This window comes from Anabas testudineus, chromosome 13 (assembly GCF_900324465.2).
Source record: "Anabas testudineus chromosome 13, fAnaTes1.2, whole genome shotgun sequence".
In the NCBI taxonomy this organism is placed as follows: domain Eukaryota; kingdom Metazoa; phylum Chordata; class Actinopteri; order Anabantiformes; family Anabantidae; genus Anabas; species Anabas testudineus.
Window position 1 is genome coordinate 17,700,088 of NC_046622.1, and position 14,011 is coordinate 17,714,098.

Below are 14,011 nucleotides of genomic sequence, written 5' to 3' on the forward strand. Positions count from 1 at the left end.
CGATAAATGATTAAAAAATGACATATGACACTGATCATGATGTAAATATGTTTAAATTATAACTTACAAATTCCATACAATCGTAAACTATACAGTACTAGTAAATACTAGTAAATACTACAGAGAGAAATTGTTAAGCCCCCTGTATAGTTGCTCTTTATGCTTATGCATGAGCCATTAATATGTCGCCGTTCACAGGCTGGCGTAGCTTGTATGTTTTTAAAGGAGCTGCTTAGGGCTTTATCATTTCTGCCTGAAAACAGAAAACCTTGCTCCTGAAATTTTACTTCTGCATAAACGCAAACCATAGCAACAGTTGAGGAAGTTAAACTGTTGTTGATTTTGCGGTATAGTGGCAGAGAGAACAGCATCACTTTCATAGAGGTTTCTACCATTGTTTTTGTTTAAAACTGGTTCTGACCTTATTTTCTTTATCTTCAGTGCAGAACAAGTGTAGTGGCAACTTTGCCAGTCAGTCCTAGAAAGGGCACTTTCAGGTGTAAATTACTTTGTCACATATACTATTACCAAATGCCAAGAATAAACTCACATGCTCAAATCTGAAGTTCTTGTTTTACTGGAATAAGACAAAGATTCAATGGCCCACAGCCTACACCCGTGCTAAGGCAGTCGTGTAATTCTATACTGCAGTGCTTTGAACTAAATACTAATGTCACCAGGCTAACATGCTCACAGTGACAATGTAAGCACACTGGTGTTTAGCAGGTATAATGTTTATTGTGTTGACCATTTTTAGCACGTTAGTATGCTGATATTTAATAATTGGACGTCAACACAAAGTACATCTGTGGTTTTTAGTGGTGCCAGAGGAAAAGGCACACAGAGAACAGTGGGAATTATCATGTATCAACAGATATTTGAGAAGCCAGGCCTAATTTCTATGCCTCCATATGCCGAGAAGGGATTTCAGTTTGACCTGTTCTTCAGCTTGACAGGGTCATAGGAACTTTCTCTCCAGTATTCATGAATTAATTTTAGCAAATGTGTCAGGATTCTAGAAAACAAGTCTCAACAGCTAAAATAAGTCAGTGAGTGAGTAATGAAATGAAGGAAAACAATAATGCTGACTTCGTACAGGCAGTGGAAGGAAAGGGGAAGTTAAATGCAAGTTAAATTTCAGATGAATGTGGGGGTGTTCAAGATATTTTAATTTCTACAAAGCAGCAGTATTTAACAGGACAAGAATGTAGACATGTTTATCTGTATGAGATAAGCAGTAGATCATGGGTACATGTTGGTAAATGGAAGGAAGCTGTGCAGTCTCGAAGACTTTTGTGGTTCACATTCAGCAGTCAGATCATGTGATGTCAGAGTATGAGTCATCCACACAGGTTAAAAAACACAACATTTTCCGCCACTCTGAGCTGATAAGATCTCGTAGATGAACCGTGACACGTCTTAGGTACTTGGATGGCTTTTCAAGCAGAACTGCAACCCACTATTCAAATGTTTACTGCACTGGTTTATGTTAAGTCTTAATCTACTATAATAATGATTTTTTTAACAGTGCACGACTGCCATGACTTGTGTATATGTGTTAGATCAATGGTATTGTGAATACACTTTCGTTTGTCTTACTAAATATTCTGCATATTCTAGGAAAGAGAGCAACTTTCTGAATTCATCTCAAAACTTTCACTTTTGTCACAACGCTTCCATATTAAAGTTTGCGACCTTTTGCTTTTGCTCAGTCCTGGGTGACAGCTTTCCCCTGATGTGTTCTAACGTATATTGATTGATTGCTGGTAATTTCATGTGTTTGGTGATGACAAATTCTACCAGTGGGAGATCTTCAAGGAAACCCAGTCGTCCTACATATTCAGCAACAACATTTTACCAGCTTATAGCAAAACATTGTAATTATACAGAAAATCTAAGGGTTGTAACTTTATAAACTAACTCAGACATGTTTTTACTAACGAGATAGCGAATATCGTGACTCATTACATGAAATACGTGAAATAAGTACGTGTACTTTTATTTGAGTCAGATGTTTTCTTTCTCTTTCCAGCCCAGGTGTGGGTGGTTATAAATAGTAGATGTGCCCGTAAGTGTAATAACTGAGCCATCCAACAGGAGTCCCTGTGCACCACCTGATTCAGGTGTTTTTACCTGACCCTTCATAATTTCTCAAAGAGTGGGAAAAAGCTGTGATGGAAAACTTAGCTACTTAGCTTTCCTCAAGGCACTTTATATCACTGTAGCTTCAATATAACTGTCCTAAGTTTTGAAAATCCAGAATGTAAAAGTCTTGTGAAAAGTTTTAATACTGCACAGTATCAAAGTACTTTGTATGAACAAAATAGAAAGGGCTGTTTCGCATGATGGGCCATATGAGAACGACAGCTCGTCAGGTCCACCTTCTAACACTTGCTAATTAAGCGACGAGAGAAGCCAAAAAAAAAAAAAAAAAAGAAAGAAGATGGACTGGTTTAAAAGAATGAATGGTATGGAGACATGGACAGGGACACAAGCAAACTAGGAAGAAAAGAGAGCAGTCTGTTTTGGATTTTCACAGTGAAGACAAGTCTTAAAAGAGGGACAGAGCCTCAACACAGGGAGGAAAAAAACAGACAAGAAACAACAGCAGTCACCCTGTCTTGTCAGCTATGGGGAATAGTGGTAAGAGTCTTTGACCATAGATGTTTAGTTTCAATTCTGTTTACACACAGCTTCTGAAAAGTTGCTTCATATAGTGATACAGATTTGTCTATTCAAGTGCTTTACTTTAACAATACTACTTTGAATTGAATGCTATCTAATGGGTTGTTTGGGTACTTGCTGTATTTTCCACACTGTCATTGAACTCTTCTTGTTTCCTGTTATTAGCTGGCAGCTTCAAAGTATAAAGAGACTTTGAAACCTGCTTGGCCAGTCACTGTTGCTAGTTATGGCCATCAACAGCAGAGCTGTTGCTTAAAGGCTGCTATGGTAAACAGAGAATAAAGCTTAAAGGTGAGGTACTAAAGAGTTCTCCACCTGGTTTTGCCAAAACTTATGTATCAGAGTAAAAAAACTGCTGTAATAAAATTATCAGCAGATTTTTATCTTCCTCCACACTTTATTTTACATCTCACTTTTCATTTTAGTGTCTCTCCAGACTGATAATGAGGCCAGGGCCACAATCTTTCCCCAAGATTGATTTTCCTATCTTGTTTCATCAATGTGAATATTTGTTAATAAGGAATAGATATACAGTATATAGATCCAATTAGGACCAGGCAGCCGCACCAATTTTTCAATTGGTAGCTATTTACTCAGTGTCAGAAATACAATACTCAGGTTCAAACTGAAGCGTTTAGTCATTGAATTGGTTTATTGCTCTTGAATGCTTGTAAGGTGATCTTTGGAAATGTGCTAATCTGTGTCTATGGTCTAATTAGCTCTGTGTATTTGCAGGGAGCAGAGTAAATTCATCAGCAGTTGGAATTGCTGTGGGTTTTGGCATCTTGGCGATCCTCTTCCTTATTGGCATCATACAATTCTGCTGCAAATACAAATGCAAAAAGTGCAAAAAGCTCTGCAAGAAAAAGAGTGAGTGGAACTTTCAGTCCGAATGTCTCTCTTATCTCTTGCATTGTTGTATCATGCAGATCCATTTTGGTTTTATCCAACGGGGTTTTTTAACAACCTCTGAACCTCTGCTGCCTCCGCAAGACAATGGAAGTGAATGAAAGTTTGATTACTCTATTTCAAAGACAACTTTTCACACTGAATGAACTTTTTCTGCTTCGCCATTGTAAAAACAGTCTGAGATTCCCTGACAAACAGGTACACTGAATCCAGAGTTGCCACCAGCTATTTTCTTTTAACATACAACATATTTGATTCATTCCCTTTGTTTTGGGGGCAGAGAATTGAACATCCTTAAAACTGTGCAAATCAAATCAAAACTCATTGCAAAGCTTTGACATTTGGGTGAACTGACCATTTGCTCTACTAGTAATGCACATCCATTGTGTCTCTTCTTTGTAGAACCTTCATTAAAAGAGAAAGTTCTCAGGTAAGTTGATGTTTCCTCAAATGTTTTTTCTAATACAAATTTGGATTTCCACCTATGCGATTGTTATATGTTTGCATGGTCAAATGTGATGTGTTCAACCTCTCTATCTACAGCAAGGTTAGCACGAAGAAGTCCCCTCCTCCTTTCTCCATCAGCAGCATTGTGAAGTAACAACTAAGTCGGTGGCAGTTCATTCTATCAGTAACCATAATGAAAAGCACACCCACCCACCCAACGGTCACCTTTCTATGCACCTCACATCTTGCTTTCAGTATGCATATTCTCTACTCCTGCTTGTATTTTGCTGTAGGTCATGTTGATGATTTCAGGGGAATTTACTGTGTTATTTTAACTGTTTAAATGATGTAATGCTTGAGCCTTGTCACTACCTCTTCTCAAGAATTCTAGTTGTGCCTTAAAACAGACACATATGTATGTATTATATGGTATATATATATATATATAATATGGTATTGTGTATACAAAATTGTGTTTTTATGCCTGTTTAATGTAATTCAAAAATGAACTAAGAGATATACATTCAAAAATGTGTCTGCAGATTCAGTTGTAAGTTTTCCTATTAGTCATGAGAAACTGACAGCAGTTGTGTTGTGGCTTTATATTTGCAAATTTGAATCTACACACACATACACCCACCCACATACACACACACACACACACATTTTTGTATTGTAGTTAGTGTGAGGACACTGATTGACATAATGCATTCCCTAGCCCCCTTACTGTCACGTAGGCCATGCTGTTTCAATTTTTTAATATATCACATGTACTGCCTTACCCTAACCATCATAACTATCTGCCTCACCCTAAAGTTTACCCTAACACTAACTCAATTCTAATTCTGACCCTCAAACCCAGTCTCAACCCTGAAATTGTTCTTTAAATACCTATCTCATTGTAAGCACTGGCTAAAATATCCTCACTTTGTAAAAATGTCCTCAGTCCTTGGTCCAATGGTTAAAAAAATCATGCTGGTGCTCACAATGATAGTTATACAAACACACACACATACACAAACACACACACACCCGCCCACCACAGAGAAACGAATGCCTAGACTGACTTGGTCATGAGAAGTATGCTTGAGGCGAAAGTAGAATATCAACAACTCAACCACAGCGATCTGGCAGATCCGTTTTCTTGTAAGCTGCAGGTGACTTCCCTTCAAATTCACATATCTACTACCTTTTTGATACTTTCAATGGTTGGTGGAATGTCACTGTGTCATCGTTTTTCCTTTAATGAAACTAAACATGTTTTCCTGTAGCACATCTTGTTCTGATATAAGCTGCCTACAACCAGGTGAATAAATGTCATCTAGTGTATTCAGTCAAACACAAAAATAGAGTTTTTGGAATCTGTTGACTAAAATTTGATTATATCAGACTGCCCCTCTCTGTGTGTCTCTTGGGGCAGCAATGCTGAAAAATCAATACCGCCCTTTCTGTGTCTCCACGTCACACTTGATTAACTTCTTTTAATCTGGAAGACATTAACAACATTATTTCAGTTTGGTTGCCAAAATATGCATTAGGTTCCTCTAATGGATCAGTGTAACAGATGTTTTTGGTTGCACATTACAAACCTATAGATTACTTTTAATATTTTCAAATTTGCAGTATGGTGAATCCTTTTTTAGTTAACTGCTTGCAGCTGTTCTGCTTTGCACCCTCCAAACTGCATGAGTGTTCAGAATGTGAATTCACTCATGCAGAGCTACCAGCAGCAACAGGTCATTGGCTATGCATGAATTATAATGCTGTGGTGCAGGCTAGAAGGACTACAATGATCGTATAGTGCTAGGTCTAAATGCACAGTTCAACTTGTTGATCTGCATGTACCATATATAATGTATATAACATGGTCCATACATGAGCGATTTGCATCAAAACATGCTCTGTGACAAGTGCAAAACTGAGCTGAGCAGGCCCAGCTAACTAGAGGCTAGATAGTGTATGGGCAAGACCTCCTTATGCTTACTCTGCCTTGGCCTTGTACCTTAAACCTCTTGTAAGTCACTTTCGATTAAGCGTCTGCCAAATGACTAAATGGAAATGGAAATCTAAGTGACTTTGAAAGCGGGGAACATTGGGGATGGCCAGCCAAACTGGCTGGTGTGTTAATAAGAACAGTGACTAAAGTTGCATATTTTGATCTATGGGAAAGCCATCAGCATTAGGGTTGGAAATTGTGGTCGGCAGTGCACATTTGATGGCCGTGATGCTTGAGCATTAGTGTGACTTTTCAGAAAAAAACAGAAGAGCAACTCTCAGGTGAATCAGACTGTGTCTCTCAACAATTACAAAGAAATGAATATTGCAGTGGTTTACAGTGCATAAATGCCTGATTACACAGATTAATGCACATTTGAGAGTTCTGTGGTGCAAAAGTCATGTGCACTGGTCTACAGAGATGACTGGTCTGCTCAGATGAATCATCCTTCACCATATTCTCAAAAAGTGGGCAAATGCATGTCTGGCGTACACGAAAATAATGGTACAGCCTTGTACAGTAATGGCATCCAGTGGCTCCTTTATGCTGTAGGGGGCCATTTTGCTTGTATGGCATGAGTCTGCTTACCCCTTTAATGAGAAAGGCCACTGCAAATCAATAGAAAGTTGTTCTGAGTGATCACCTTTATCCTCTGAGAGGAGGTGAGTCTCAACCTCAAAAACGGTCGGTTTGGAGAGAGTCTGTTTACACATTTTCTGCTCAGTATAATCTACACAGTGTGTATGTGAGGATGGACTCATGAATATGAAAGTGATATTAATCATATCATGTAACCCTCAGTGTCACCAGATCTAAAATACCACCTATGGCATATGAGTTACACATAGCTCTCCAACACCATGATCGAATTACCAAATGAGGGAATACCTTAGGAAGAATCGTTCTCCATCTCTCCAATCCAGAGACAGGTAGAATCAGTGCCACGGCTTACTGAAACGCCACTTGCGGCACATGCTTTCCCAACACATCACTAAGACACGTTTAATATGTCGTCTGTCTGTATGATCTAAACTTTTTGATCATTGCATATGGCAAAACCAGTAGCATGTGATTTATTTTGTAAAGTGAGGCAACTGATTAGCCAACAGTTGTCTCACTTCCCCAGTAATTTATGTTGTGCATGGTGAAGTAGGTCATATGACTATACTGTCAGGGATCTGCCTCGTGCCAATAAAGAGTGGAATGTTAAGATAATATTTTACTAAGATATATGTATCTGTGAAAGTTCAGTCGTCTTGTTAGTATTTTGCCTCTTTGCTCTCGATGTGCTTTGGGACTTTTTAAACTGAGTGGAAGCCTGAGAGAGGAAGTGTTTGTTTCTTAGTTTAGAAGCTTTGAAACCACTGCCCTGGTTCCTGTACAGAATTTGCATATGGGGATCCCATGTACAGTGAATCGACATGTAATGTTTATTTTCCAGTAGGTATTACTTTGTTGTGTTAGGGTTTTCCTTGTGTTTGCTTGACTCATGGTTTCTACAAATCAGCATGTCATTTGTCGGGTTTTTCGAGAGCACATGAAATTCACAGAACATTCCAGAGTGACAGCTTTTTTTAATCAGATCAGATGACCAAAAGCATGTATATCCACAGCAATAAGCAATAAATAAATAGCTCTTTCATAGCATAAGATAAATAATTTAAACAGGGAAGCACCTGAAATCCAGTCCTGTGACATGAAAGACACTTTCTATATCAGAGGATGGTAAAAACAACAATCTCTAAACAAATGCTAACAGGTGGAAAGTTGAAATGTTTGCTGACACCACTTCATATAGAAAACATTTGTGGAATAATGTACAGTATTACTGTAAAGTATTACTACTGATGAAAGGTGAGAAATGAATCAACTTTTAATGTTTTATCTGCTATTTATACAATTGCAAAAAAAAAAAAAAAATTCAGAAGCGTTAAAGGCGGGTTCCCGATACAAGGTATCATGGTTGGAGGAGGTGAAACGGCAAAATGTCCAAAAGCACGTAACTGTCAAACCCTTTCTGTGCGTTGCTCCCCACACCAGTTTCACTTCCGGCATTGAACTTTTTAGTCAGTTGTCAATATGTGAGACAGGATTGAATAAGACCTGTGACATGTAGTCTCTGTCTCTATACCCCCTGAGATGCCAACCAACTGCTGCCAGCCAACAGATGTGTGGTCTAACCTCTGGTTCCTTCCTTTGTTCAATAACAAGATGGTGAGGGCTCTGTTTCCTCCCCATGGGTCCTCCCTTTCCCCCACAGACTTACAGTAGCTGAGTTTTTTCTACTCCCCAAATACTAAGTAATGCTTAGTAATGGTGGGGGCTGGGGGAGGGTGGGGGGGTGAGGTTAACTCCAAAATAACACTCAGACAGGTAAGGTCAGCATTATATTGTAGTCAGAGTTGTTACATTCCACACTGTCAGTCAGTGTTCAGCTCTACATCACAGAGGGAGAGGGACACATTGTTCATATTGAAGTCCTGCCCCCCATCACCCAGGTGCAAAGGTGAAAGAGCTGTTAGCAGAGGGAAGTTCTCCCCCAGTTGTATAAAGGTTTTCTCTAAGTCATTCACCATGACAGTGTCCATCTGTGCTCTTCTATAGCTTGGAAACGTAAGCCCCGCTTTGTAAGAGTCCACAAAATCACATTTACTGCCAAGCAGTCCATTTTCAATGCACATAGGTCTGTATTGTTTGATAACCTGAGATTTATAATGACCTTGTTTATGGCACCAAGTGCACTGACCTGATCCTGAGCAGATGCATGATTGAGATCCAGCCCTGTAACCTGTGACCACCTCAGCTAAAGCTGTATCTGGCAGTATTAGTTTGAACTCCTCTTCTTCATCACAGACTTGAATGTGCACAGCAGGGGGGCTCTGGCTGCGATAATTACCCCCAGCAATAGGCTTAGATTGTAGAAGCCCAGTATCAAGCTGGCAGCCCAGTCCTACTCCACTATCCTCCCTTTTCTGAACTGTGTCCGTATCAGTCCTCTCATTCTCCATGGGGTAATCTGTCTGACCACTGGTGGAGCCCTCTGGTCCTCCCATGCTCCCACAGCCGCTGTCCTCCTGTCTAATAAGAGGACTTCCTCTGTTGGTTTTTGCAGAGTTGGACTCTATGCTGAGCCCACTGTCCAAGCTTGTCCTCCTGTCCTCATCTCCATTATCTTCTGTTACCATAACTTGGGTATCTGGATCTTTCACTTCCTTACTGTAACTGGACAGAAACCATCCTTTATCTGTAACAACCTCCATAGTCCCTTCGCCCACAGAGAGGGGAAGCCAGCCACTAGCTGGGGATTTCTAGAGTGAGATGAGAAGAAAAAGGCTGTAGTGTTGTTCATTAAGTTACATTTTGCAGATTATGAAAGAGCCATCTTGGCAAGGCTATATCTATATATATCTATATATATCTACGTATGTACAAGGTCAAATGTGTATATATTTAATTTCCCTTTCTTCATTTCCTGCTAACTTTTGGTTCTGCTTTCCACACAATACAACTTTGCCTAACTTCACTTCTTCACTTTTTCCCACTCTTCTGAAAATGTACTTACCAGTGCAGCAGGTGTTTTCTCTGCCCGTCTCAGGTAACACATGAGGACAGCTACGATAACAATAATGACTGCCAGCACACTCAGAATAGACAGGGATGTTACAGCCATTATGTACCATTCTGGTGGAAGAAAAACACTACATTTACCATGTGTGGGGTATTATATGTAAAGAAAACTAAGGAAAACTACTAGCTAAATAGGCCTCATGTTGCAACACAATACAACTATCCTAAATTCTAACTCTCAGATTTTTGTCTGTCGTGTGACTTATATTTTCTTACCTTGCTCTGGTAGCAGCAGACAGTGTTTGGAGGACATGTTATTGTGTTCGACAGCTCCATTGCCTTGTACCTTGATGCTGACACAATATTCTTTTCCCCAGTGGAGAGAAGTGAAAGTCTTAGTTCTCTGATCCTCCTGCTTGTCATAATTCAGGTATGCTGTTGTAGTCTGTAGGCATTAAAATCAAAAGGTCATTCATGTTAATATTAAGATCATGTTAATATATATTACGTACATATTATTATTTAGATAGATATTTAGAATATTATTTAGATACAAAGCTGTTTGGTGTGATTCACAAGTAAAAAATAAACATGTGATCTGGTTCTCTTTTTCCATAGATACAAATTCATTAGATTAAGCTGTGTTTTAGTGTTTGTCTGTGTTTTTAAAGCACTGACAATGTAAAATTACAATTAGTCCCAGTCTGCTGTTTTGAATTCTAGTGATGTAGTTGATGGAAATAGTGGCTGCTGCTGTACTATTTCATGTGCTGTACCTTATTATCTTGTCCTCTCTCCTCCAAGAAGATGGTGTAGCTGACCCCATAAGGAAAGATCTCTCTCAGGATAGGTTTTTCTTGAACAACAACTGTCAAAGTGGTGGACGTACCCCACAAATTGAAAGAAGGAGGCAGCAAGTCACCTACAGCAAGAAAGAAAGGGAAGAAAACACATAGTGTTACTACATTTAATCAGTCATTCAACTACAACCATCCCATACTGACTTTTCCCCAAAGTGACAACTGCTTACTGTCAGTTAGGCTAAATTTCTTTGATGTCCAATTTGATTTGTCATCTCCGGCAACCAGTTGAACTTGGACCTTGTGGACAGCCCGATAGTCATGTACAAGCCTGCTAAGGTCACAGTAGGTGTTTTTGATCCCTGTGCAGCTCTCCACTGTGGACCAAGGGTCTATGTACCTAAGGGCAGAATACACACAGATTAAGAAGCAGTAAAAAGTTCTTGATTAGATACTACTACATGGTGAAATTATTATCAACATTTAATAACTTTTTTAGGGGAATTATAATAATCTAAGATGCAAGAGAACGTGGAGCATTGGAATTGTAAAATTACAGGAAACTGGTGAACAGTAGAGTGTAACTCTGAAGTAAAACTGTCATTACTGATGTTTGAAGTTGGACATACCTTCCCATTTGTACGTTGTACTCCACGTCTGAGGGGGCTCCTGCAGGAGCTTTCCAGTGTACCAGAACCTGCCCATCCTGAATTACCACCTTCAGTTTTTCAGGGCGCGTTACGATCCATCCTGCCACAAAAAAATAGGGGCATCATGATATACATTTAATACTTAATGTCACAAGATTATGAAATCATACAATTTTAAAGTGAATCATAATCTGTGTCTACACTTGTTGCGTTGCAAACCATTTATGGCCACTCTGACCACAATGACACTGTGGTTTGTAAGGACAAAAAGATTTGCTCATTTCCTTTTTAAAGACGAGGTATGGACTTTTTGGTGATAAATGTTATGTCACATTTTGTTCTTCCTTAATCCTCATGACTTAATGATGGAAATCGTATTTCAGAGAAAATGTTTTTCAGAATACATGTAGTCGACCTATTTTAATGATGACTATCTACAATGATAAATAAAAATGACTGTAATTATACAAATAATATCAACTAAAAAACAATTTTAGAAATATGGTGTAATAAAAGTGGTTTATAAATTACCTGACACACAGTTTAGGTGGATGAGTGAGATCAGTACGAGAAGAACTGATGACTTGTTCTTCATATCCATTTCAAGTGCAAGGTGATTATTCAGTTATAATCCACAAAGTAGTTGAAAACAAAATTCCTTAATCCAGTAATCACTGAGACCCACTCGACATCTTTTCTTCTCACAAACCCAAAGTCAACGCTTCAGATTAACGTGACAGCATTAGGTGAGTGTTCACTGTGCCGAGCGAGGCAGCTGTTCTCTCTCTGATACCTTGGCGTCATTTGCTATAGAAATGAGAGCCTTGTTTTTTTTCCAGTGACTTTATTTACATAGCTTTGCCGAAAGAAACCTTCCTCTCTTGCTTAACTCCCCTCCCCCTTAGATGATGCGTTTCCTGTTGTGACTACATCACTGGTGTCGCCGCCAGCGTGGTTTCGTCTCTCTCGCTCTCTCTTCTCTCTCATCAAATGTCTTTTCCTTCCTCTTTTGCTAATTTTCCCCTTTCCATACTCTCAGCGGGTTTATGATGTACAGAGTGATCGAGGGATGTCAGAAAAAAAAAAAAAACACTGTTGGACTGTACGCGGCTCAGAAACTAGAAAAGAGAAGTTTTAAGGAACTTCCCTTTTTACACTGTTAACTACAGGCAGTAGTCAGAAAAGGTTATCAGTATTTTTAACTTCTTGAACCAACAGACTCATCTCAGTTTGCCTCCGGTTGTGACTTCAATGCACGTGTATTGACTTTTGCTGTGAGTCCTGTTAGTGTGACCTCCATGGCAAAAAGCAGTGGTAGAAGTGACTATAAGATAGAGAAACTCTAAAGACACATTAACAATATAGACAATGTGAATTTGTAATGAGATATGTTTAATTTTTAATATTGACAAGCCAAACAAACATGAATAAAAAATAAGCCTATTTGTTACCATCATCAAATCTACAGTATACATTATGAGCTGCAACATAGAGGTAGTGAGACTCATTTATGTGAGGCCTTCAAATGTCTTGCACAAAAGTTATAAACTGTTAACCAAACATTGACATTTAGAGAACCACAACCTTTTCAAAAACCCAGCAGCTGAATAGCGTTTTTGCTTCTATCTCCAATTTTGGCAAACCACAGTGTGCGTGGAACCTATCTCCACACCTCATCTTACATACAGAAACACCAGTTATCTTTTTTTTTTTTTTTACGCAGATTTCAGAAGAAAATGCGCTGTGAAGGTTATCGTGGGTGAACATGTAAGATGTTAGTTTTGTACTCCACATTAGGTAGAAGTAATAGAAGCTTAAACAATGCCTAAAATGTTCACATTAAATTCTGCATTCCACTGTTTTCTAATCCTTACTGTGTGCAATAACAAGATGAAATTAGAACACGTCCTAAAACTCACTTCACCTGTTGAAACAACCATGTGTCTAACTTATCTCCTCTGTTTGCATTACTTCTCATGTTTAAATACAGTTGTTTCCAGTTTGTAAGTGCCCTGTATTGTACAGCTGTATTATTAAGATTGAGAAATCAAATATCCCTGAAAACCTGCGTTACTACAGTGAAGAGAAATGCACTAGGATGTTCGGGAAGAGGCCAGTCATTAGCTGATCATGGTTTTACTGTGTTTAAACATATCAGTTAGTCAGCACTTGGATTATAAAAAAATACATTTGATTCTGAGAAAGTGCTTTGCTCTTATTTAGTTTATCGCACTTCCCCTTTTGCTTCTCACCTCATGTTCACATGCAACAGTTTAAGCTTTAGTTCCTGGTATTGTCTCATTTCAATTTCTGTTTCGCAGATGGACAGAGAACTGCTGAGTAAATATGATCTGTGGGAGCTGTGCCTAAATGTCATAGATCATCTGATTTTTTTTTTTCAGATTGGGGACTTTTCTCATAAATCATTTGCTATATGCCCTCATGACTTCATGAGCATTGGAAGAGAGTGTGTAACACCACCCTCAAGTGGTGTTACAAAAGGAACACATCTCTAAAATGAATACGTGGTGCCCTTTGGTGTTACTGGTGAAACTCAGTGTATTGTTCATCAACTTAGTGATTATATAATAAAGATAGACCCACACGCACAATGTGTATCTGAACATTAAACGTCTTCCTCTAAAGGAACTATTTTGAAAATACAAGCTCTACAGAGGATGAGTGCGGTTTGCTTGCTGTGCTCAGGGGTGTGTTGTCTGATTCACGTCCATCTTCAGAACTGATATTACATCCTGACATTACTGATACACCGATATTACACTATTCACCTTATTTTCATGGTTGTATGTTAGGTTTTTATTTCTATTTTTTATTTTTAGGTTCAAATATGGAACAGTGTGTTAATGAGGTGTGTATTTTAGACACCGCAGTGCCTCATTATTCATTAATATGTGTTTTTTATGCTTGTTTTCTAACTACCCCTGACCTACCTACTG

The 14,011-nt window shown here is 38.8% G+C and overlaps 1 protein-coding gene across 1 annotated transcript; it reads right to left on the reverse strand.

The window, feature by feature from the left end:
• Positions 1 to 7,591: 7,591 nt before the first annotated feature.
• Positions 7,592 to 11,879, reverse strand: il10ra (interleukin 10 receptor, alpha). The gene is made up of 7 exons (XM_026341618.1): positions 11,586 to 11,879; positions 11,034 to 11,154; positions 10,635 to 10,804; positions 10,381 to 10,526; positions 9,881 to 10,049; positions 9,600 to 9,718; positions 7,592 to 9,345 (listed from the first exon to the last, which is right to left on the reverse strand). The coding sequence occupies exons 1-7, from the start codon at positions 11,653 to 11,655 to the stop codon at positions 8,458 to 8,460; spliced, it is 1,683 nt and encodes a 560-aa protein (XP_026197403.1). The 5' UTR covers positions 11,656 to 11,879; the 3' UTR covers positions 7,592 to 8,457.
• Between the last annotated feature and the right edge of the window lie 2,132 nt (positions 11,880 to 14,011).

What these genes read in the sequence shown, in the direction of transcription:
- il10ra (XM_026341618.1), bottom strand. Translation starts at nt 11,655, where the DNA reads ATGGATATGAAGAACAAGTCATCAGTTCTTCTCGTACTGATCTCACTC. An exon ending in TACAACGTACAAATGGGAAG is followed by an intron (nt 10,805 to 11,033) that starts GTATGTCCAACT and finishes TTCTGCCCTTAG; the next exon opens with GTACATAGACCCTTGGTCCA. An exon ending in GAAATTTAGCCTAACTGACA is followed by an intron (nt 10,527 to 10,634) that starts GTAAGCAGTTGT and finishes TTCTTGCTGTAG; the next exon opens with GTGACTTGCTGCCTCCTTCT.